This window comes from Hemitrygon akajei, chromosome 8, assembly GCF_048418815.1.
Source record: "Hemitrygon akajei chromosome 8, sHemAka1.3, whole genome shotgun sequence".
In the NCBI taxonomy this organism is placed as follows: Eukaryota; Metazoa; Chordata; class Chondrichthyes; order Myliobatiformes; family Dasyatidae; genus Hemitrygon; species Hemitrygon akajei.
The window spans coordinates 181,128,661-181,153,747 of record NC_133131.1 but is presented as its reverse complement, the minus strand read 5'-3'; the positions used below and the strand labels follow the sequence as shown (position 1 = coordinate 181,153,747).

At 46.8% G+C, this 25,087-nt stretch overlaps 1 protein-coding gene across 15 annotated transcripts in view; it reads left to right on the top strand.

Annotated features, from left to right (window-relative positions):
* The window catches only part of LOC140732488 (plectin-like), a 384,936-nt gene that overhangs the window by 177,303 nt on the left and 182,546 nt on the right, over positions 1–25,087 (top strand). For 12 of the 15 annotated variants that reach the window (XM_073055248.1, XM_073055247.1, XM_073055243.1 and 9 more), the window contains 4 exons: positions 2,823–2,852; positions 4,863–4,940; positions 5,920–6,012; positions 19,147–19,313. In XM_073055248.1, the coding sequence (XP_072911349.1) occupies positions 2,823–2,852; positions 4,863–4,940; positions 5,920–6,012; positions 19,147–19,313 (368 nt within the window). The remainder of the gene's footprint in view (positions 1–2,822; positions 2,853–4,862; positions 4,941–5,919; positions 6,013–19,146; positions 19,314–25,087) is intronic. The other 3 variants (XM_073055235.1, XM_073055234.1, XM_073055246.1) reach the window with 1 other exon arrangement.

Below are 25,087 nucleotides of genomic sequence, written 5' to 3'. Positions count from 1 at the left end.
GTCCCCATCTCTCAGCAGCGAGCATCTACCTGTCCCCATCTCTCAGCAGCGAGCATCTACCTGTCCCCATCTCTCAGCAGCGAGCATCTACCTGTCCCCATCTCTCAGAAGAGAGCATCTACCTGTCCCCATCTCTCAGCAGAGAGCATCTACCTGTCCCCATCTCTCAGCAGAGAGCATCTACCTGTCCCCATCTCTCAGCAGAGAGTATCTACCTGTCCCCATCTCTCAGCAGAGAGCATCTATCTGCCCTCCCCATCTCTCAGCAGAGAGCATCTACCTGTCCCCATCTCTCAGCAGAGAGCATCTATCTGCCCTCCCCATCTCTCAGCAGAGAGCATCTACCTGTCCCCATCTCTCAGCAGAGAGCATCTACCTGTCCCCATCTCTCAGCAGAGAGCATCTACCTGTCCCCATCTCTCAGCAGAGAGCATCTACCTGTCCCCATCTCTCAGCAGAGAGCATCTACCTGTCCCCATCTCAGCAGAGAGCATCTACCTGTCCTCCCCATCTCTCAGCAGAGAGCATCTACCTGTCCCCATCTCTCAGCAGAGAGCATCTACCTGTCCCCATCTCTCAGCAGAGAGCATCTACCTGTCCCCATCTCAGCAGCGAGCATCTACCTGTCCCCATCTCTCAGCAGAGAGCATCTACCTGTCCCCATCTCTCAGCAGAGAGCATCTACCTGTCCCCATCTCTCAGCAGAGAGCATCTACCTGTCCCCATCTCAGCAGCGAGCATCTACCTGTCCCCATCTCTCAGCAGAGAGCATCTACCTGTCCCCATCTCTCAGCAGAGAGCATCTATCTGCCCTCCCCGTCTCTCAGCAGCGAGCATCTATCTGCCCTCCCCGTCTCTCAGCAGAGAGCATCTACCTGTCCCCATCTCTCAGCAGAGAGCATCTACCTGTCCCCATCTCTCAGCAGAGAGCATCTACCTGTCCCCATCTCTCAGCAGAGAGCATCTACCTGTCCCCATCTCTCAGCAGAGAGTATCTACCTGTCCCCATCTCTCAGCAGAGAGCATCTATCTGCCCTCCCCATCTCTCAGCAGAGAGCATCTACCTGTCCCCATCTCTCAGCAGAGAACATCTATCTGCCCTCCCCATCTCTCAGCAGAGAGCATCTATCTGCCCTCCCCATCTCTCAGCAGAGAGCATCTACCTGCCCTCCCCATCGCTCAGCAGATAGCATCTACCTGTCCCCATCTCTCAGCAGCGAGCATCTACCTGTCCCCATCTCTCAGCAGAGAGCATCTACCTGTCCCCATCTCTCAGCAGAGAGCATCTACTTGTCCCCATCTCTCAGCAGAGAGCATCTACCTGTCCCCATCTCTCAGCAGAGAGAAACTACCTGTCCCCATCTCTCAGCAGAGAGCATCTACCTGTCCACATCTCTCAGCAGAGAGCATCTACCTGTCCTCCCCATCTCTCAGCAGCGAGCATCTACCTGTCCCCATCTCTCAGCAGAGAGCATCTACCTGTCCCCATCTCTCAGCAGAGAGCATCTATCTGCCCTCCCCATCTCTCAGCAGAGAGCATCTATCTGCCCTCCCCATCTCTCAGCAGAGAGCATCTATCTGCCCTCCCCATCTCTCAGCAGAGAGCATCTACCTGTCCCCATCTCTCAGCAGAGAACATCTACTTGTCCCCATCTCTCAGAAGAGAGCATCTACCTGTCCTCCCCATCTCTCAGCAGAGAGCATCTACCTGTCCCCATCTCTCAGCAGAGAGCATCTATCTGCCCTCCCCGTCTCTCAGCAGAGAGCATCTATCTGCCCTACCCGTCTCTCAGCAGAGAGCATCTGCGTGCCCTCCCCATCTCTCAGCAGAGAGCATCTACCTGTCCCCATCTCTCAGCAGAGAGCATCTACCTGTCCCCATCTCTCAGCAGAGAGCATCTACTTGTCCCCATCTGTCAGCAGAGAGCATCTATCTGCCCTCCCCATCTGTCAGCAGAGAGCATCTATCTGCCCTCCCCATCTCTCAGCAGCGAGCACCCATTTGCCCTCCCCCTCCCTCAGCTGAGAAGACCAACTGTTCTTCCCCTCTCTATAAAATAGCGCACGCACACACAGAGGTGCCTTTGTGTGGGATTTCTCACTCTCTTACTGGGGAATACTCCCTCACTGGGGGTGGGGGTTCTCCATTGAGTGTTCTTTTTGCTCTGAAGGTCTCAATCTGTGATCGTTGGTTTTATGTTGAAGCCTCTCTTCTGTATTTAGATGGGTGCAGGGATGAGACAGGCAAGGAAGGGACAAGTGGGTTCTGCAAGGAAGGGACAGGTGTGTGCCAGGACAGGATAGAAAAGGACAGAGGGAGAGGTTGGAAGGAGAAGAGTGAGAATGGAGGGTGAGGGTGAGGATGGAAGAGGAGAGTGAGGATGGAGGGACATGGAAGGTGAGGCTGGAGGTTAAGCACAGAGGAGGAGGGCAATGGATGCTGCCCTTCAGTGGGGTTTAGTGAGCAGAGGAGATTTTTGGGTGGATTAGGTCAGTCCAGATCTGGGAGTGGGGGGGGGTGCAGTCCTCTGGGTCTGGGGAGTGTTGGGGTGGTCCAGGTCTGGAGTGGGGTCAGTCTGGGTCAGTGCCCCAAGGGGTCCAGATTGGGTTCTCTCCAGGTCAGTGACTGTTCCATGCCCCGAGGGGTCAGGTTTAAGGTCACTTTCCAGGTCAGTGCCCATTCCACACCCTGAGGGACCTGGTTTGGGGATTCTTTCCTGCTTCATTCTTCTCCTGCTTTGTATTTTTTGCTGAATTGTTCCCTTACCTATGACCTTTGCACTTTATTCCCTGCCCCTTCCCGCACCGCTCCTGCTGTGTAGCGGAAGGAACGAGAGATGAGGAAGCGTCTGGTGAGTGTGTCTGCCGTTCCACTCTGCCGCATGCCTGTCCATGAGGTCAGACCATCACAGATTTCAACTGACCTCTGGTAACAGGAGGTCTTTACTTCACCAGCCCAGTGCCAGGACCTTCCCATCTCATTGCCTGGCTGTTTGGGCATGGAACCCTGATTGTTGGTTGGAGCCAGCATTTGTGGAGCTGCTCTAGCAGTGTCCAGTCTGGGTGACCACATATGCTCTAGCCCCATGTGTGTGTGTTGGTGTCTATCTGTGTGTAAGTGGGTGGCTACTGCATGTCATCGTTTCTCTCATTGAAGAGCTTTGCAGGGGCAGCTCCCTACATTGTGAATGAAGCTCCCTGCACCTCATTCTGAATGCTGTTCCTGCAGACCAAATATCTTAGCTCAGATTATCGGTCATTGGGCGGCAGCGAGGGGACATTGGTTACATATGGTTCCCAGGTTGGGAAAAGTAGCAAACTGTGAGTGAGAGCAGTGTTTTGCCTCAGACCTGTTCTGGGTTCTTGTTGGTACACTCCTTCCCCTTTCACTCAGATTGAGATGGCATGGAGAGTGCAGGTATGCCAGGGACTGACTGGGTACAATGGGGCGTGACCATTGTCTGAGTGACCGATTCACACAGAAAGCAAGACCACAGAATACATCTGGTATTTTGGAGAGCTGTTATTGCCTGGGTAATGGAGAGGTTCAGTATTCAGTAAAATCCAGCCCAGTTTATTGTTAAATACCAAGCAGGACCTGGGTACCCTGGAAGTGGTGATTGTAAGTAAATCTGAGCCAAAACCAAGCCAAGAGGCAAGGAGAGCTGAAAATTCCTTTATAGCCATAATCTTTGATCTTTAGAATGTGTTTTCTTTCTGTTTGACTAAAGAATTCTTTCTTCTCCACATTCCCCCCCCCCGTATCCACACTCCCAATGGATCGACCTTCTTCTCTCTCCCCCGCACCCGCCCTTTCAATTCTCCCTATTGTCCGCAGTCCCAATTGACCCACACTCCTCTCTTTCCCCCTCTCTCCCCCTCTCTCCCCCCCTTCTTTCCCCCCTCTCTCCCCCTCCCCCTCTCTCCCCCTCCCCCCTCTCTCTCTGTCCACACTCTCTGTTCCCAGTGTCCATCCTCCCCCTCTCCCCAGTGTCCACCTTCCTCTCTCTCTCTCTCTCCCCAGTGTCCACACTCCCAATGGACCTGCCCTTCCCTCTCTGAGACATTGTCCAGACCACACTTGGAGTAGTGTAAGCAGTTTTGGTTCCCTTATCTAAGAAAACATGTGCTGGCATTGCAGAGGAGGTTCACGAGAATGATCCCAGGAATGAACGGGATCATGATGGCTCTGGGCTTGTACTTGGTTGAGTTTAGAAGAATGAGGGAGATCTCGCTGAAACCTATTGAGTATTGAATAGAGTAAGTGTTGAAAGGATCTTTAACTAGAGGGTGGTGAATCTGTGGAATTTGTTGCCACAGATGGCTGTGGAAGCCAAGTCATTGAGTATATTTAAAGCAGAGGTTGATTGTTCTTGGGTAGAGTATGAAAGGTTACAGGGTGAAGGCAGGTCAATGGGAATGAGAACAATAATGATTCAGCCATTATGAAATGGTGCAGCAGACTTGATGGGCTAAATAGCCAAATTCTCCTCCTACATCTTACGGGCTTGTAGTGAGAAGTGACCACTGTCCCTAAGTGACTGGCTTTATCGAAGTGTGACCACTGTCTGAGCGATCGGGTACGATGGGAAGTGACCACTTCCCAAGTGACTGGATATGATGGGAAGTGACCACAGTCTGAGTGACTGGGTATGGCAGGGAATGACCACTGTCTGAGTGAATGGGTACAGTGGAGAGTAACCACTGTCCAATTGACCAGGTACGACGGGGAGTGACCACTGTTGGAGTGATTGGGTACAATGGTGAGTGACTACACTGCAAATGACTGGGTATGACAGCGAGTGACCACTGTCTGAGTGACCGGGTACAACGGGGAGTTACCACTGTTTTCTCTTCCTCAGCCTCGAGAGAAGGGTCGAATGAGGTTCCACAAATTGCAGAATGTTGGTATCGCCCTGGAGTATCTGAAGCACCGGCAGGTAAGGGACATCACTTCCCATCTCCACCTGCTCTACCTTTCCCCTGTACCTCCACTACTCCCCCTTCAGCCCCTGCTCCCCCTCATTATCCACAATCACTCTTCCATTTTCACCACGCACCCCCTTCCTCTCCCTTACCCTTACCCCCACCTCTTGTCCAACCTCCGCCTCTCACCCTCCCCTTGCCCGCCCCGACCCCCTCACCCCTCCCGCTCTCAATCCTGTCTCTCCACCTACCACTGACCAGTTCACCCACCCCTCCTCATCTACTTCTCCCCTTCACCCCTTCCCAATCCCCCTCTTCCCTCTGCCTCTCCCTCTTCCCATTTCTGTCCACCATCTCCATCTTCCCCTCACCTGTCTACCATCCACCTCTCCACCCACTGTCCACCATCTTTTTGTTCCCCTCCACTGTCTTCTTCACTTCACCTCCACCCTCCTCTCCCTCCTCCCCGTCCACCCTCTCCCACTTCCTCCTCTAACAATGTCCAGTCTCCTTCTTCACCTCTCCTCACCATCTACCCGCTCCTACGTCCCCTCCCCTTCTTGTCTCTAGCCCTCCCCCAACCACCCTCTATTTCTCCACCTTCTCCATCCACTGTCTCCCCTCCCCCTCTCCTCTCTCCCCTCCACCATTTCCTTCTCCCCTCCCTCATCCACCATCTCCCACTTTCCCACCCCATCCAGCGTCTCTTCCACCCCTTCCCCATCCACCCTTGCTTTCTCTCCCTCTCCCCATACACTGTCTTCTTGTCCTTCTGCCCCCATCCACCCTCTCCCCTCCCCTTCCCCTATCCACCATTTCCTACTCCCCCTCTCCTCCATTCAATTTCCCTCCCCCTCCACCCTCTCCTTCTCCCCCTCACCCCCTGTCCGCCCTCTGTTTCTCCCCTTCTCCCTCCTCCTCCAACCACATTCCTCTTCGCCCGCCTATGTCCCTCCTCCCTCCCCTCTCTGAAATCTGCTTTTGTCACACTAGGTCCGGCTGGTTAACATCCGAAATGACGACATTGCTGACGGGAACCCCAAACTCACATTGGGTCTCATCTGGACCATCATCCTGCATTTCCAGGTCTGTGGATGTGGGTGTGAATATGTGTGTGTTTGTGTGTATGCATGCACACACGTGTGTGTGTGTGTGTGTGTGTGTGTGTGTCTGTGTGTCTGTGTCTGTTTGGGAATTCATGTGTCACCACAGCCCAGAACTAGGCCCTTCAGCCATTTAGTTCATGGCAAACATGAGTCTGCCTAGTCCCATTGACCTGCACCCATACCATAGCCCTCTATACCCCTCCCGTCCATGTATCTATCCAAATTTCCCCAGAATATTGAAATTGATACAGCATTTACACTTGGTAGTAGACGGTTGCCTCTTTGTCTGGAGGCCTGTGACTAGTGAAAAGTTTAAGGGGAATATGAGGGGAAACTTGTGAGTGTGGAATGAACTGCCAGTACAAGTGGTGCATTCAAGCTCGATATCTATGTTCAGGCAAAGTTTGCATAGGTATGGATGGCAGGGGTATGAAAGGCTATTGTCCTGGTGCAGGTCGATGGGAGTAGGCAGTTTAAATAGATTTGGCTTGGACTAGATTTGCCAAAGAGCCTGTTTCTGTGCTGTAATTTTCTTTGATTCTATGACATGCACTAACAACTCATTCCACTTTGTCACCACCCTCTGAGTGATGTTTTCCCTCATGTTCCCCTTAAACTTTCACCTTTCACGCTTAACCATGACCTCTAGTTGTAGTCTCTCTCAAGGTAAGTGGAAGAAGCATGCTTGCATTTACCCCAACCATCGCCCTTTTAGAACATAGAATAGTACAGTACAGTACAGGCCCTTCGGCCCACAATGTTGTGCCGACCCTCAAACCCTGCCTCCCATATAACCCCCCACCTTAAATCCCTCCATATACCTGTCTAGTAGTCTCTTTAAAAATTTCACTAGTGTATCTGCCTCCACCACAGACTCAGGCAGTGCATTCCACGCACCAACCACTCTCTGAGTAAAAAACCTTCCTTTAATATCCCCCTTGAACTTCCCACCCCTTACCTTAAAGCCATATCCTCTGTATTGAGCAGTGGTGCCCTCAGGAAGAGGCGCTGGCTGTCCACTCTATCTATGCCTCTTAATATCTTGTATACCTCTATCCTGTCTCCTCTCATCCTCCTTCTCTCCAAAGAGAAAAGCCCTAGCTCCCTTAATATCTGATCATAATGCACACTCTCTAAACCAGGCAGCATCCTGGTAAATCTCCTCTGTACCCTTTCCAATGCTTCCACATCCTTCCTATAGTGAGGCGACCAGAACAGGACACAGTACTCCCAAGTGTGGCCTAACCAGAGTTTTATAGAGCTGCATCATTACATCGCGACTCTTAAACTCTGTCCCTCGACTTATGAAAGCTAACACCCCTTAAGCTTTCTTAACTACCCTATCTACCTGTGAGGCAACTTTCAGGGATCTGTGGACATGTGCCCCCAGATCCCTCTCCTCCTCCACACTACCAAGTATCTTGCCATTTACTTTGTACTCTGCCATTTACTTTGTACTCTGCCTTGGAGTTTGTCCTTCCAAAGTGTACCACCTCACACTTCTCCATGTTGAACTCCACCTGCCACTTCTGCATCCTATTAAATGTCTCTCTGCAATCTTCAACAATCCTCTACACTATCCACAACACCACTAACCGTTGTGTCGTCTGCAAACTTGCCAACCCACCCTTCTACCCGCATGTCCAGGTCGTTAATAAAAATCACGAAATTCCAGAACAGGTCCCAGAACAGATTCTTGTGGGACACCACTAGTCACAACCCTCCAATCCGAATGTACTCCCTCCACCATGACCCTCTGCCTTCTGCAGGCAAGCCAGTTCTGAATCCACCTGGCCAAACTTCCCTGGATTCCATCCCTTCTGACTTTCTGAATAAGCCTACCGTGTGGAACCTTATCAAATGCCTTACTAAAATCCATGTAGATCACATCCACTGCACTACCCTCATCTATATGCCTGGTCACCTCCTCAAAGAACTTTTTAACAGGTTTGTTAGACACGATCTGCCCTTCACAAAGCCATGCTGACTGTCCCTCTTTTATATACCTCTATCAAATCTCCCCTCAATCTTCTACGTTCTAAGGAATAAAGTCCTAAGTTATTCAATATTTCCTTATTACTGGGGTCCTCCAGACCTGGCAACATCCTTGTAATTTTTCTCGGCACTCTTTCAGTCTTATTTGGTACAAAACAGGAGGAGGTCCTGAAGAGAGAATTCAGGGAGTTGGGGAGGAAGCTGAAAAGCAGGACCTCCAGGGAAGTAATCTCAGGATTGCTGTCTGCGCCATGTGCTAACAAGCGCAAGAATACCATGATCAAGCACATTAATGTGTGGCTGAGAGACTGGTGTAGGGGACAGGGCTTCAGATTCCTGGATCATTGGGGTCTCTTCTGTGGGACGTACGACCTGTTATAAAAAAAACAGGTTACACCTGAAAAGGGGTCTGATAACCGAGCAGGCAGGTTTAATAGAGCTGTGGAGGGTTTAAACTAATTTGGCGGGGGCTGGGATCCAGAGTGATAATGAGGAAGGGGAAAACAGAAATAAACAGATACCATGCAACAGAGATTATTGAAAGGATAGGCAGGAGATGAGGCATAATGACAGTCAGTAGGATGATTTACAGGGCAATAGAGGCATGGTTCAATTAAAACAAAAAGCAACAAATACTGGACTGAAAGTGTTATATTTGAATGCACGTAGCATAAGAAATAAAATGGACAATCTTGAAATTCAGCTACAGATTGTCAAGTATGATGTTGTGGCCATTGCTGAAACTTGGCTAAAGGATGGCTGCCATTGGGAGCTGAATGTCCAAGGATATACAGTGTATCGGAAAGATAGGTTAGTAGGCAGAGGGGGTGGTGTGGCCCTGTGTATAAGAAATAATATTAAATCATTAGAAATGGATGACATAGGATTGGAAGGTATAGGGTCTCTATAGTTTGAGAAAAGAAATGGCAAGGGTAAAAGGACTCTAATGACAGTTGTATAGAGGCCTCCAAACAGTAGCCGTGATGTGGATTACAAATTACAGGAGGAGATAGAAAAGGCGTGTCAGAAGGGCAATGCAATGATAATCGTTGGGGATTTTAACATGAAAGTGCATTGGGAAAACCAGGCCAGTACTGGACCTCAGGAGAGAATCTGTAGAATGTCTAAGGGATGGCTTTTTAGAACAACTTGTTGTTGAGCTCACTGGGGGATCAGCTGTGCTGGATTGGGTGTTGTGCAATGATCCGGAGGTGATAAGAGAGCTTAAGATTAAGGAACCCTTAGGGAACAGTGATCACAACATGATCGAGTTCACTTTGAAATTTGAGCAGGAGAAACTAAATTCCAATGTGTCAAATATTCTTGCAGGCAGGTTTGTTAAGAGAGGCTCCAGTGGATTTAAATTAGATATGAGGGGGGAGGGGAACCAGAGTGTAGGAACAGATGTATGGGAGAAGGAAGAAAAAGAAGACAGTAAAGTTCTTTGTACTGTTAGAGATAAACAGAGAAGAAGAGATGGAGAATTTCTTAAATGCATTTATTTTAATGCTAGGAGCATTGTAAGAAAGGTGAATGAGCTTAGAGCATGGATTGATACCTGGAAATATCATGTTGTAGCTATTAGTGAAACATGGTTGCAGGAGGGGTGTGATTGGCAACTAAATATTCCTGGACTTTGTTGCTTCAGGTGTGATAGAATTGGAGGGACAAGAAAAGGGAGGTGTTGCATTGCTTGTCAGAGAAAATATTACAGCAGTGCTCTGGCAGGATAGATTAGAGGGCTCGTCTAGGGAGACTATTTGGGTGGAATTGAGAAATGGGAATGGTGTAGTAACACTTATAGGGGTGTATTATAGACCACCTAATGGGGAGCGAGAATTGGAGAAGCAAATTTGCAAGGAGATAGCAGATATTTGTAGTAAGCACAGGGTTGTGATTGTGGGAGATATTAATTTTCCACACATAGACTGGGAAGCCCATACTGTAAAAGGGATGGATGGTTTGGAGTTTGTAAAATGTGTGCAGGATAGTTTTTTGCAGCAATACATAGAGGTACCAACTAGAGAAGGGGCAGTGTTGGATCTACTGTTAGGGAATGAAATAGGTCAGGTGACGGAGGTATGTGTTGGGGAGCACTTCAGGTCCAGTGATCACAATGCCATTAGTTTCAATATAATTATGGAGAAGGATAGGATTGGACCCAAGGTTGAGATTTTTGATTGGAGAAAGGCTAACTTTGAGGAGATGCGAAAGGATTTAGAAGGAGTGGATTGGGACAATTTGTTTTATGGGAAGGATGTAATAGAGAAATGGAGGTCATTTAAAGGTGAAATTTTGAGGGTACAGAATCTTCATGTTCCTGTTAGGTTGAAAGGAAAGGTTAAAAGTTTGAGAGAGCCGTGGTTTTCAACGGATATTGGAAACTTGGTTAGGAAAAAAAGAGATATCTACAATAAATATAGGAAGCATAGAGTAAATGAGGTACTCGAGGAATATAAAGAATGTAAGAAGAATCTTAAGAAAGAAATTAGAAAAGCTAAAAGAAGATATGAGTTTGCTTTGGCAAGTAAGGTGAAAATAAATCCGAAGGGTTTCTACAGTTATGTTAATAGCAAAAGGATAGTGAGGGATAAAGTTGGTCCCTTAGAGAATCAGAGTGGACAGCTATGTGTGGAGCTGAAAGAGATGGGGGAGATTTTGATCAATTTCTTTTCTTCGGTATTCACTAAGGAGAAGGATATTGAATTGTGTAAGGTAAGGGAAACAAGTAGGGAAGTTATGAAAACTATGTCGATTAATGAGTAGGAAGTACTAGCGCTTTTAAGGAATATAAAAGTGGATAAATCTCCGAGTCCTGACAGGATGTTCTCTAGGCCCTTGAGGGAAGTTAGTGTAGAAATAGCAGGGGCTCCGACAGAAATACTTCAAATGTCATTAGAAACGGGGATGCTGCCAGAGGATTGGCGTATTGCTCATGTGGTTCCATTGTTTAAAAAGGGTTCTAAGAGTAAACCTATCAATTATAGGCCTGTCAGTTTGATGTCAGTGGTGGGTAAATTAATGGAAAGTATTCTTAGAGATGGTATATATAATTATCTGGATAGACAGGGTCTGATTAGGAACAGTCAGCATGGATTTGTGTGTGGAAGGTCATGTTTGACTAATCTTATTGAATTTTTTGAAGAGGTTACGAGGAAAGTTGACAAGGAGCAGTGGATGTTGTCTATATGGACTTCAGTAAGGCCTTTGACAAGGTTCCACAAGGAAGATTAGTTAGGAAGGTTCAGTCGTTAGGTATTAATATTGAAGTAGTAAAATGGATTCAACAGTGGCTGGATGGGAGATGCCAGAGAGTAGTGGTGGATAACTGTTTGTCAGGTTGGAGGCCGGTGACTAGTGGTGTGCCTCAGGGATCTGTACTGGGTCCAATGTTGTTTGTCATATACATTAATGATCCGGGTGATGGGGTGGTAAATTGGATTAGTAAGTATGCAGATGATACTAAGGTAGGTGGCGTTGTGGATAATGAAGTAGGTTTTCAAAGCTTGCAGAGAGATCTAGGCCTGTTAGAAGAGTGGGCTGAACGATGGCAGATGGAGTTTAATGCTGATAAGTGTGAGGTGCTACATTTTGGTAGGAATACTCCAAATAGGACATACATGGTAAATGGTAGGGCATTGCAGAATGCAGTAGAACAGAGTGATCTAGGAATAATGGTGCATAGTTCCCTGAAGGTGTAATCTCATGTGGATAGGGTGGTGAAGAAAGCTTTTGGTATGTTGGCCTTTATAAATCAGAGCATTGAGTATAGGAGTTGGGATGTAATGTTAAAATTGTACAAGACATTGGTAAGGCCAAATTTGGAGTATTGTGTATAGTTCTGGTCACCGAATTATAGGAAAGATGTCAACAAAGTAGAGAGAGTACAGAGAAGATTTACTAGAATGTTACCTGGGTTTCAGCACCTAAGTTACAGAGAAAGGTTGAAGTTAGGTCTTTATTCTTTGGAGTGTAGAAGGTTGAGGGGGGACTTGATAGAGGTATTTAAAATTATGAGAGGGATAGATTGAGTTGACGTGGATAGGCTTTTTCCATTGAGAGTAGGGGAGATTCAAACAAGAGGACATGAGTTGAGTGTTAGGGGGCAAAAGTTTAAGGGTAACACGAGGGGGAACTTCTTTACTCAGAGAGTGGTAGCTGTGTGGAACGAGCTTCCAGTAGAAGTGGTAGAGGGAGTTTCGATGTGTCATTTAAAGTAAAATTAGATAGGTATATGGACAGGATAGGAATGGAGGGTTATGGGCTGAGTGCGTGTCAGTGGGACTAAATGAGAGTAAGCGTTCGGCACAGACAAGAAGGGCCAAGATGGCCTGTTTCCGTGCTGTATTTGTTATATGTTGTCAGTATTTCAGTGGAATAAAGGAAATTACAATGGCATGAGAGGGGAACTGTCCAAAATTAACTGAAAAGGGACACTTGCAGGAAGAACAGCAGAGAAGCAATGGCTGGAGTTTCTGTGAAAAATGAGGGCAGTGCAAGACAGCTATGTTCCAAATAAGGTTTCGAATGGAAGAAGGACACTACCATGGCGGACAAATGAAGTCAGAGCCAAAGTAAAAGCAAAAGATAGGGCATATTAGGAAGCCAAAGCTAGTGGGAAGATAGAGGATTGCAAAGCTTTTACAAACCTGCAGAAAGAAACTAAGATCGTCAATAGGAAGGAAAAAATGAATTATGAAAGGAAGCTCATGACTAGTATTAAAGAAGATACTAAGTACATAAAGGGTAAAAAAGAGTTGAGGGTAGATATAAGACCAATAGAAAATGATGCTGGAGATATTGTAATGAGAGATGCAGAGGTGGCAGTTGAACTGAATGCGTATTTTGCATCAGTCTTCACAGTAGAAGACATCTGCAGTTTACCGGACATTCAAGAGTGTCAGGAAAGTGAAGTACGCGCAGTGGAAATTACGACTGAGAAGGTGCTCAGAAAGTTTAATGGTCTGACAGTGGATAAATCTCCTGGACCTGATGGTATTCACCCTCGGGTTCTGAAGGAAGTAGCAGGAGAATGAGGGGGGATCTCATAAAAATATTCCAAGTTTTAAAAGACTTGAACAGATTAGAGATGGCAAAGTTTTTCCCCATGGTGGGTGAGTCTAGGACAAGAGGGCACGACTTCAGGATTGAAGGATGTCCATTTAGAACAGAGATATGGAGAAATTACTTTCGTCAGAATGTGGTAAATCTATGGAATTTGTTGGCACGAGTGGCTGTAGAAGCCAAGTCATTGGGTGTATTTGAGGCAGAGATAGATAGGTTCTTGATTAGCCAGGGCATCAGAGGGTATGGGGAGAAGCCGGTGGAGTGGAGATGACCGGAAGAATTGGATCAGCCCATGATCGAATGGTGGAGCATACTAGATGGGCCAAATAGCTTATTTCTGCTCGTATATCTTATAGTCTTAAGGTGCATAAGTCACTTGGGCTGGATGGACTACATTTCAGAGTCCTGAGAGAGGTTGCTGAAGAGGTAACAGATGCATTTGTCATGATCTTTCAAGAATCACTTGATCTGGCATGGTCTCGGAGAGCTGTAAGATTGCAAATGTCACTCCACTATTTAAGAAGGGAGGAAGGCAAAAGAAAGGAAATTATAGGCCAGTTAGCCTAAACTCAGTGGTTGGGAAAGTGTTGGAGTCTATTATTAAGGCTGAGGTTTCGATGTACTTGGAGACTAATGATAAAATAAATCAAAGTCAGCATGGTTTCTGTGAGGGGAAATCTTGCCTGACCAATCTGTTCGATTTCTTTCAGGAAGTAATATGTAGGGTGGACAAAGGAAAGGCAGTGGATGTCATTTACTTGGATTTTCAGGTGTTTGATAAGGTGCTTAACAAGATAAAATCCTGTGGCATTTCAGAAAAGTTACTGGCATTGGTAGCAGAATGGCTAACAGACAGGGGGCAGCAAGTGGATATAAGAATCCTTTTCTGTTTGGCTGCCAGAAACTAGTGGTGTTCCTCAGGAGTCAGTATAGGGACTGTTACCCTTCACATTGTTTGTCAGTGATTTGGATAATGGAACTGATGGCTTTGTAGCAAAGTCTGCGGATGATATGAAGATAGATAGAGGGGTAGGTAGTGCTGAGGAAGCAATGTGATTGCAGCAAGCCTTAGACAAATTGGAAGAATGGGCAAAAAAGTGGCAGATGGAATACAGTGCTTGGAAATATATGATGATACATTTTAGTAAAAGGAACAATTGTGTGGAAAATTTTCTAAATGGGGAGAAGGTTCAAGCATCAGAGCTGCAGAGGGACTTTGGATTCCTCGTACAAGTCTCCCAGAAAGTTAATTTGCTGGCTGAGTCTATGGTAAAGAAGACAAATACAATGTTGGCATTTATTTCATGGGGAATAGAATATAAAAGCAAGGAGATTTTGCTGAACCTTTATAAAACACTAGCCAGGCCACATTTAGAGTATTGTCAATGGTTTTGGGCCCCATATCTCCGTAAGGATGAGTTGTCATTGGAGAGAGTCCAGAGGAGATTCACGAGCATGATTCCAAAAATGAAGGGGTTAACATATGAGGAACATTTGGCAGCTTTGGGCTTGTATTCACTGGAAAATAGAGGAATGTGTGGGGATCTCATTGAAACCTACTGAATGTTGAAAGGACTAGATAGGATGGATATGGGGAATATGTTTCCTGTGGTGCGGGTATCCAGAACTAGAGTGTGACCTCTTGGAACGGAGGTAAGGAGGATTTTTTTTTAAGCTAGAATGTCATGAAAATCTATGGAATGTTTGCCACAGACTGCAGTGGAGGCCAAGTCTGTGGGTATATTTAAGGGGGAAGTTGATTGTTTTCTGATCTGTCAGACATCAAATGATATGGCGAAAACTCAGGTGTATAGGGTTGAGTGGGATTCAGAATCAGCCATGTTGGAATGGCAAATCAGACTCAAGGGGTTGAATGGCCTAATTCTGCTTTGATATCTTATGGTATGTTCTTATTCCCTAAAGAGGAGGAATAAAGGGAGCCTTTTCTGATTGGCTGCCAGTGACCAGTGTGTTCCATGGGGGTCAATGTTGGAACCGCATCTTTTTATGTTATATGTCAATGACATGGATGACAGAATTGATGACTTTGTGACAAAGTTTGTGGATAAAACAAAGATAGTTGTTGGGGTAGGTAGTTTTGAGGAAGTAGAAAGGCTACGAAAGGACTTTGAGAGATTTGGAGAATGGGCAAAGAAACGGCAGATTGAACGCAGTGTCCAGAAGAGTGTGGTCATGCACTTCATAGACTATTTCCTAAATGGGGAGAAAATTTAAAAATCTGAGGTTGAAAAGAACTTAGCAGTCCTTGTGCAGGACTCCTAAAATTTAATTTGCCAAATTGTGGTACATCTGTGGTATTCATTGCCACAGGCAACTGTGAAGGTCAAGTCATTGGATGAATACAAGGCAGATGTAGATAGTTTCTTGATTAGTTAAGACATGAAGGGATACGGGATGAAGACAGGAAACTGGGGCTGAGAGGAAAATGGAGCAGCCATGGTGAATTGGTGGAGCAGACTCGATGGGCCAAATGGCCTAATGCTCCTCCTACAGTGGTGGAGTTTGGGGTGAGGTGCTCCAGGTGCAAAGGTGAGCAGAAGTGGACCGGTGGGGAGAGGTCTCCCTTGGTAGAGGTGGAGGAAGAAGTAGTCCTGTGGTGGTACCAAGGAGTGTAGATTAGGTAAATGCAGGCAGGCTTTTTCCACTGAGGTTGGGTGGGAGGTCATGGATTAAGGGTGAAAGGTGAAAATTTTATGGGGAACATGAGGGAAACTTCTTCTCACAGAGGTTCATGAGAGTGTGAAAGGAGCTGCTAGTGTAAGTGATGCATGCAAGCTCCATTTTAACATTTATGAGAATTTTGGATAAGTACATGGATGGTAGGGATATGGAGGACTCTGGTCGTAGGGCAGATCAATAGGATTAGGCAGTTTAAATGTCTCGATACGGACTAGATGTGTGCTGTACTTTCTGATCATTCTAACTTGAGAACGAGAGATGCTGGTAGTCCATTCCTCCACCCCCACTGGGTGGGGCTGAATTTCTCTGAGCAAGTATGTGACGAACACTTTCTTCTACATCACAGAGCAGTCATTGTTTGCTGAAAGCTTCTCTGTGTCAGCAGCTCAGGGTTTTAGTAGCAATGGAATGGGGAGTTCCAGAACAAAGTTCCAGCAGACCAGGAAAATCAAGCATTCGCTGGGGGCTGTAGTGCAGACTGAGACAGAGAAGAGAGAGAAGGGGAGCGAGATAGGATGGGGGAGAGAAGATGAGGAAGAGAAAAACCATAAGCCTTAGGAACAGGATTAGGCCATTTGGTCCATCCAGTCTGCTCCGCCATTCAATCATGGCTGAATCCTTTTTTTTTCCCTCCTCGGCCCCACTCCCCAGCCTTCTCCCCATAACTTTTGATGTGTGTCCAATCAAGAACCTATCAAGCTCTGCCTTAAATACACCCAATGACCTGGCCTCTACAGCTGCCTGTGGCAACAGCTTCCACAAATTCGCCATACAGTCGGCCCTTGTTATCCACAAAGGATTGGTTCTGGAGCCCCTCGCGGATACAAAAAAACGCAGATGCTGAAGTCCCTTATTCAACCTGTCTCAATGCAGTGACCTTAGGACCCAGCGGAACCCCAGACCTTATTTAACCTATCTCAGTGCAGTGGACATTAGGACCTGGCGGTGGAGCTCTGAATCTGCAGTGTTTCTGTTCACGAAAATAATCACGATCACGGTTCAAAATAAAGTGGAAATAATAAAGCGATCGGAAAGAGGTGAAACACCATCGGTCATTGGAAAAGCGTTAGGCTACGTCGGTCAAGGATCGGAACAATTTTAATGGATAAAGTGAGAAAGGCCCTACCCTGATGAAAGCTACAATTATTACTAAGCAATACAGTGGTTTAATTATTGGGTTTTGGGTTTTTGATCCTCCCGGCACTGATACATATGTTCTTAAGCGATTCATATGCATAGAAAGGTAAAATATATACTATATACTAAGACAAATGTTTGACTAACTGATGCTAAATAATACCAGATGTATCTCTTCTGACTTACTTAGTAGGAGAACTTATGATTTTTTAAAATCTGGATCCACGATAACCTACGCACATCCTCTCGTATACTTTAAATAATCTCTAGATTACTTATCATAGCTAATACAACGCAAATGCTATGTAAGATAGTTGTTATACTGCATTGTTTAGGGTAATGGTCACCAACCTTTTTAAGCCCAAGATCCCCTACCTTGGCCTTAGTAAAAGGCAAGATCGACCCCAGATCAATTAGTTACACGCATGCGCACCCAGGCAGAAAAGACCGGACGTAAAACCCCGCAACCCGGAAGCAGAAATAATGTATAAACACCAGGGGTACCCACCCTTTTTTTGTACCGCAGACTGGTTTAATATTGACAATATTCTTGCAGACCAGCTGATGGGGGAGGGGTGGGGGTGTTGGTGTTAAACACAATGGGAATACAGCGATACTCAAAACAGGTTCCTTATGTCCAGTCTGTTCAGCAATTTAGTTTTCGCGGTTCTTGGCACTTAGCTTCTGTCCCGCGCTGGTCACGTTTTTTTCTGCTGTAAAAACTCAACGGGTTTGTCTTGAAGTGCTGGGTGCTTGGACTCAAGGTACCGAAGCAGTTTTGAGGGCTTCATTACCTTATTGGACAGCCTCCGGGCCTGAACTCCAGCTTCCCGCCCGCCCACCGCTAGATGCTTTGGCCAGGTGCAGCTGGTCGTGGGTGGGGTGAGAGGACGAAGTAAGGGCCGGAGGTCCCCGTGCCGCGGCTGCGGCGGTCGCAGTCCAGAGAGAGCGAGCGACTGAGTGAGAAGTGCAACAGGGCATGCACCCGCCCCCCCCCCCCCCCGTAGGATCTATCAGCTGATAAAAGTTTGCTTCAGTAGATCGCAGCGCGGTAGCTGCTCTGATACTTACGGAACCCTGAGCCTGAATTAGGTCGTCTGCGAATATTTTAGCACCGGGTTCCCCACGAATATTCGGTGTGTCAAACAGGTTTAGAGGCAGCGCTCCAGGCCAGTAGCGACGGCACTTACCGCCAGCCGCCCGAGGCCAACCGGTGATCCCTGGCGCGAGGGTATCACTGCGTTTAGGCGACTGATGACCTCGCGTGGGTTCAAGTTCAACAGTGGGCATGACAGGGAATGAGGAAAGGTGCAGCTGACTCATGTCGTTTCCTTGCGGCCCAGTGGTTGGGGAACACTGAAGTACACTGTGTAGTGTGGGGGAGCTACACGCATATGTACTGGACAGAAAGAACGGAACTAAAACCCTGCAACCCGGAAACAATCTCTCAACAGTATTTGTGTATTTAATTTTCTTTTTTTTTCAGGATCTACTGGGAAAGTTTCAAAGATCGACTAGTCGATCGCGATTGACGGGTTGGCGACCACTAGTTTAGGGAATAATGACAAGGAAAAAAGTCTATACATGCTTGAACAACAAGTGCTGGAAGAGCACTTCCGGGTTTTTTCGATTCGCGGTTGGTTGAATTCGCGCATGCGTAACTTGCGGATAAGAAGGACTGACTGTACTAAGGAAGTTTCTCCGCATCTCTGTTTTAAATGGACCTCCCTGTATCCTGAGGCTGTACCTCTTGTCCTAGACTCTCCCACCATGGGAAACATCCTTTCCACATCTACTCTGTCTAGGCTTTTCAACATTTGCAAGGTTTCAATGAGATCCCCCCTCATCTTCCTAAACTCTAGCAAGTACAGACCCTGAACCATCAAACGTTCCTTGTATGATAACCCTTTCATTCCCAGAATCATCCTTGTAAACATCCTCTGAATCCTCTCCATTGCCAGCACATCTTTCCTAAGATGAGGGGCCCAAAACTGTTCACAATACTCAAGGTGAGGCCTCACCATCACATCCAAGCTCTTGTGTTCTAGATTTCTTCTGGAGAGTACAGGGGTTCCGTGCGTGTGTGTGTGTAATGTCAATGTTTTGTGTGAACACAGGACACTTGTACTGATTGGCTTGTGAGTGCGGGGTGAGTGTCATCTTTTGGGACAGTATGGGGTTCTGGTACTGATAAAAGGGTATGTTGTGTTTGTAGATATCGGACATCCAGGTAAGCGGTCAGTCTGATGACATGACTGCCAAGGAAAAGCTGCTGCTGTGGTCCCAACGGATGGTGGAGGGATATCGTGATCTGCGTTGTGACAATTTCACCAGCAGTTGGAGAGATGGGAAAGTCTTCAACGCCGTCATTCACCGTCACAGGTACCAGTGGGGAGCTGACACCCACAGTAGAGGCACATGCACAGTCACGCGCACACAACACACATATACACACACACACACACACACACACACACACACACATGCACAGTCTCTCTCACACACACATCAATACACACAAACGCATACACAGTCACACACATACACAGATGCACACTGAGAGGGAGAGACATACAAACAGACGCAGACGCACACGTGTACACACACACAATGTAGAGACACTACACATTGTCTCACACACACATACATGCATGTACACAGACACATACACACACACGTACACACACATACAAGTATATACACAATCACACACACTCATGTATACACAGTTACACTCACACAGCATACCTATACACACTGTCTCACATACACAAACACACAGTCACATCACACACCTACCCATCACACTCACAAAATGCTGGAGGAACACCACAGGCCATGCAGCACTTCCTCCGGCATTTTGACAATTGAACTGAATAAGTATTTTGCATCAGTCTTCACTGTGGAAGACACTCACAGTATGGTTGAAGTTCCAGGTGTCAGGAGTTATGAAGTGTGTGAAGTTATCATCACTAAAGAGAAGGTTCTTGGGATACTGAAAGGTCTGAAGGTAGATATGTCACCTGGACCAGATGTTTTACACCCCAGTGTTCTGAAAGAGGTGGTTGAAGAAATTGTGGAGGCATTAGTAATGATCTTTCAAGAATCTCTAGATTCTGGATTGGTTCTGGAAGACTGGAAAATTGTAAATGTCACTTCACTCTTTAAGAAGGAAACTAAGTCAGTTAGTCTGACCTCAGTGTTGGGAAGATGTTGGAGTCGATTATTAAGAATGAAATGTTAGGGTACTTGGAGGTACATGATAAAATAGGCCATAGTCAGCATGGTTTACTCAAGGGAAAATTTTGTTGGAATCTGTTGGAATTCTTTGAAGAAATAACAAGCAAAATAGCCAAAGGAGAATCAGTTGATGTTGTGTACTAGGCTTTTCAGAAGCCTAGGTGCCACACATGAGGCTGCTTAACAAGGTAAAACCCATGGTATTACAAAAAGGTTTCTAGCATGAACAAAGCAGTGGCTGATTGGTAGGAGGCAGAGTGGAAATAAAAGGAATACTTTCTGGTTTCTACTTACTCTCCCTTCCCCATCCCACCTCAACTCTGTCTCCTCTTCTAGCTGCCTATCACCTCTCATGACTGCCTTCTTGTACTACCCATAGTGCTTTCCCCTTAGATGCCTTCTTCACCTCTCCTGCCTATCACCTCCCTGCTTCCCCTCGCCCACCCCTTGATCTTTCCTCTGATTGGTTTTCCACCCTCTCCCCACCTTCTTTATAGGGCCCCTGCCTCCTCCTTCTTTAGTCCTGACGAAGGGTTTCAACCCGAAACGTTGACTGCTTCTTTCAACGGCTGCTGCCCGACCTGCTGAGTTCATCCAGCTTTTTTGTACGTCTTGATTTGACCACAGCTTCTGCAGTGCACTTCGTGTTTACTTTCTGGTTGGCTGCCAGTGACTAGTGGTGTTCCACAGGGGACTGTGTTGGGACCACTTCTTTTTACACTATGCATAATTGATTTTGATGATGGAATTATTGGCTTTGTGATAGATATATGGAAGGCAGGTAGTGTTGAGGAAGCAGGGAGGCTAGAGGAGGATAGATTTGGTGTGTTGATGATAGTTTTAGTTCGTCAATGGAACTAGGTAAGGAAATTTATTATGCAACTTGTAATTAATCGAAGCTCACACTTTATAGTCCCTGGACAAACAATAACATAACTATGATGACCCCGGAGCAACAATTTAGAACATGTTCTACTGTTTCCTCTGTTCCAATATTCACTCAGACCACTTGTCCAATTTATAACACTGAAATAGGGGATCTCTGTGCCTAGATGATTGATCCTTTCTTCGTCAGGCTTCTAGCGTGGGGGTTTCTCCTTGCTTTGGTGGGTCTCTTGAGAGAGTTATCGCTGATAGTATGCTGGAAGTGGCCACTTTTTATATTCATCCCTTACCAATTCAAAAATTGCATTCCAGTGTCACTGGCTGTAGGTCATTTGATTAACCTTTAACACCTTTTTATTGGCTTTGCTCTAGGCCAGCATCCATTTATTGCCCTCTTTCCAGCAAGGAGCTAGATAGGTATCTTATGGATAGGGGAATCAAGGAATATGGGGACAAGGCAGGAACCGGGTATTGATAGTAGATGATCAGCCATGATCTCAGAATGGCAATGCAAGCTCGAAGGACCGAATGGTCTACTTCTGCACCTATTGTCTATTGTCTAAGTGACAGTTGGTAATTTATGGCTCTTTGTTCTCTTCAGTAACCAGATTGAATCAGTCCAGGCAGGCACCAACCCCAACACTTAGAAACCTGCATGTTATATTTTATCAAAGAACACCTCACAGATAACTTCTTTGGAGATGATCTCTAGTTCAGCAGATTACCTGAAGCAGCATTGTGTCAATACAGAAAGCGAAGCAACTTCATCTCACAAAATGGAGGATGTGAAACAGCTCCACAAAATGGCAGCCTCCCTCTCCAAGCACATGGCAGGAACAAAGACATTTGATCTGTCTGCTTCCACTGTCCTTGACCCATTCGAGTTCAACATTTTCTTCCATATTTTAAGTCCACCATGGCCAACAGGAGAATGTGAAAAGAAAAGACAGATTGAATATAATGCAAGGATGTGTATGTTTTTGCACTTTGGTATAATAAAGGTGTAGACTATTTTCTAAATGGAAAGAAAATTCAAATATCTGAGGTACAAAGGTATTTGGGAGTCCTTGTGCAGAGTTCAATACAGAGGGGGATAAAGGAAACCTTTTCTGGTTTTCTCATCCCCTCTCCCCGTTTTCCATCCTCCTCTCTCCCCCTCCCCCTCTCTCTCCTCTCCCTCTCTCCTTCCCTTCTCTCCCCAATCTCTTCCTCTCCTCTCTACACCACCTCTCTCACCCACTCTTGAGCTTCAGTCCCCACTCTTCGTAACTCTCTTGAGTCTCACCCTGACACTTTCCAGCACTCTCCCTTTTACCACCTTTCTCTCTCCATTTTGCACGCTCTGCCCCTTTTGCCCTCTCTCTCCCTCTTCTTCATTGTCACTCCCTTTCTCTCTCACCCTCACTCTCTCTCTCACCATTCCCTCCCAAGGAGTGACTGATTGATGGGGATTTGAGTTTTTCTCCTTGTTTCTGATCTCTGTTTGAACCTGTTGCAAAGATGCAATCTTCCAACACGAACAAAGATGTTCGTGCAGTGAGTGTCCCAGCTGCCTGCACTCAGAGGGAGTGGCTGATTTTAAACATTACCTGCAGGGATGTTTTCCCCCTCCCTCTGCAGATCAGGTTACCCTGCCTCACCCACCGCTGTCTCACACAGTGGCTAGCTTCAGCTAGGAGAGTGCTTGTGAAGAGCTGGGACGGGCAGGGATAGCGGTGCTTCAGAATAATGTTAAATTCTCTGAAGAGGACGAGGAGGAGGAAGAGGAGGCCTCACCTCAGCAGCACCTCAGGATCGGCCTCGGACTCTGAGGACCGGGTGGTGATGATGTGTGAGGATGTTCCTTCAGCTCCTGGTCAGCAACATAGCGCAAGGGTATCTGGGCCAGTTTACTCCTTCTGCTCCACACTACGGCTCACCGAGGTGTAAGCACAATCTCTCAACCCTCCTCCGATTCTCCCACCCCCTTGCTACCTATTTCCACAACACGTCCCCCTCCCCCATCCCAACCCCACACCCTCTACTTTCCTCTCTTTCTCTTTCTCTCTCTCTCTCTCTCTCTCTCTCTCTCTTCCACTCACACCTCCCATCTCTATCCCTACTTCCCTACTCTCCCCTTCTCTCCCACCCCCTCAACCCCCCTCTCTCACCCCCACACTCTTGCTCTTTGTCCCTGGTTCCCTCTTCTGTCCCTCCAACACTGCCCCTCTCCTAGTCCTCTGTCCAGATAAGCTTCAGCTTCAGAGCAGAGTTGCTCCACTTCTTTCTATGTGGCAACTTGTTCAGCTGGCTGACAGGATTCGAAATTGGTTTATTATTGTCATGTCCTGAGGAACAGTTAAAAGCTTGTATTGCTCCGAGCAAAGCTTGTGTGTGCTGAGCTTTTAACTCTCAGCTGTGGGAGGTGAGCAAACGTTGAGTCACCCGAGGCACGTTCTCAGTCACTGATCCAAAATCACCACTCACAAAGCTAACCAGTTCCAGTCCCCCCCCCCCCCCACCTCCACCCTCCCCACTGGTCAGTCCACCACCCTCCCACGGAGGGCACGGAGCGACTACACCCCCGCTGATCATCAACGACTCCTTGGTAGAGATCGTTAAGAGCACCAAATTTTTTTGGTGTTCACCTGGTGGAGAATCTTACCTGATCCCTCAATACCCAGCTCTATAGCAAAGATGCCCAGCAGCGTCTCTATTTTCTGCAAAGGCTGAGGAAGCTCCATCTCCCACCCCCCATCCTCATCACATTCTACAGGGGTTGTATTGAGAGCATCCTGAGCAGCTGCATCACTGCCTGGTTTGGAAATTGCATTATCTCAGTTCGCAAGACCCTGCAGTGGTTAGTGAGGTCAACTGAGAAGATCATCGGGGTCTCTCTTCCCGCCATTACGGACATTTACACTACACGTTGCATCCGCAAAGCAAACAGCATTATGAAGGACCCCACGCACCCCTCAAACGAACTCTTCTCCGTCCTGCCGTCTGGGAAAAGGCACTGAAGCATTCGGGATCTCACCACCAGACTCTGTAACAGTTTCTTCCCCCAAGCTATCAGATTCCTCAATATCCAGAGCCTGGACTGACACCTTACTGCCCTATTGGCTTGTTTATTATTTATTGTAATGCCTGCACTGTTTTGTGCACTTTATGCAGTCCTGGGTAGGTCTGTAGTCTAGTGTAGTTTTTCTCTGTGTTGTTTTTTTACGTAGCTCAGTCTAGTGTGTCATGTAACACCATAGTCCTGAAAAAATGTCGTCTCATTTTTACTATGTACTGTACCAGCAGTTATGGTCGAAATGACAATAAAAAGTGACTTGACTTGACTTGGTCAGTCCACTGTCCAACCCTACCAGTCAGTCCACCATCCAACCCTACTGATCAGTCCACCACCCTCCCCACCATCGTGTCTGTCCACTGTCCAACCTCATCGGTCAATCCACCACCCTCCACACTGGTCAGCCCATGTCCAACCCTACTGGTCAGTCTGTGCCGGCCACAAAATTTTAAAATAACCTTCTCCTTTGGCCATATCACTGGCTGAACTCCATCCAGGTCAATGTACATTCTCACTGTCTTACAATCGTTCAAACTATGGTTTGTAATCACTCCTCAGAAATAAGCTAGACACTTGTTTTCTTATCAAAGTTCGAGGATTGGTGATCTGACAGGCATTGGTAACCAGACTGAGCTGACTGTAACCAGTGACCTGATTGACACTGGTGGTCTGACCAAAACTACAGATCTGGTGTGATGCTGAGTGTGAGTTTCCAATGCACAAATCCTCAGCCTGTTCTTCCCTGCTGCTGCAGTTACAAAGTTCTGTGTACCAAGTTGCCTGCTTGTGATATCAGAGGTGTAGATGTACAGAGCTCATGGATCTAGGGGTATAAGTAGGTGGTTTGCTGAAAGGTGTTGGAGAAAAATAGGGTGCTAAAGAAGACATTTACCATGCTGGCCTTCATCAGAACCTGAATCAGGTTTAATATCACCAGCATATGTTGTGAAATCTGTTAACTTAGCGGCAACCTTAT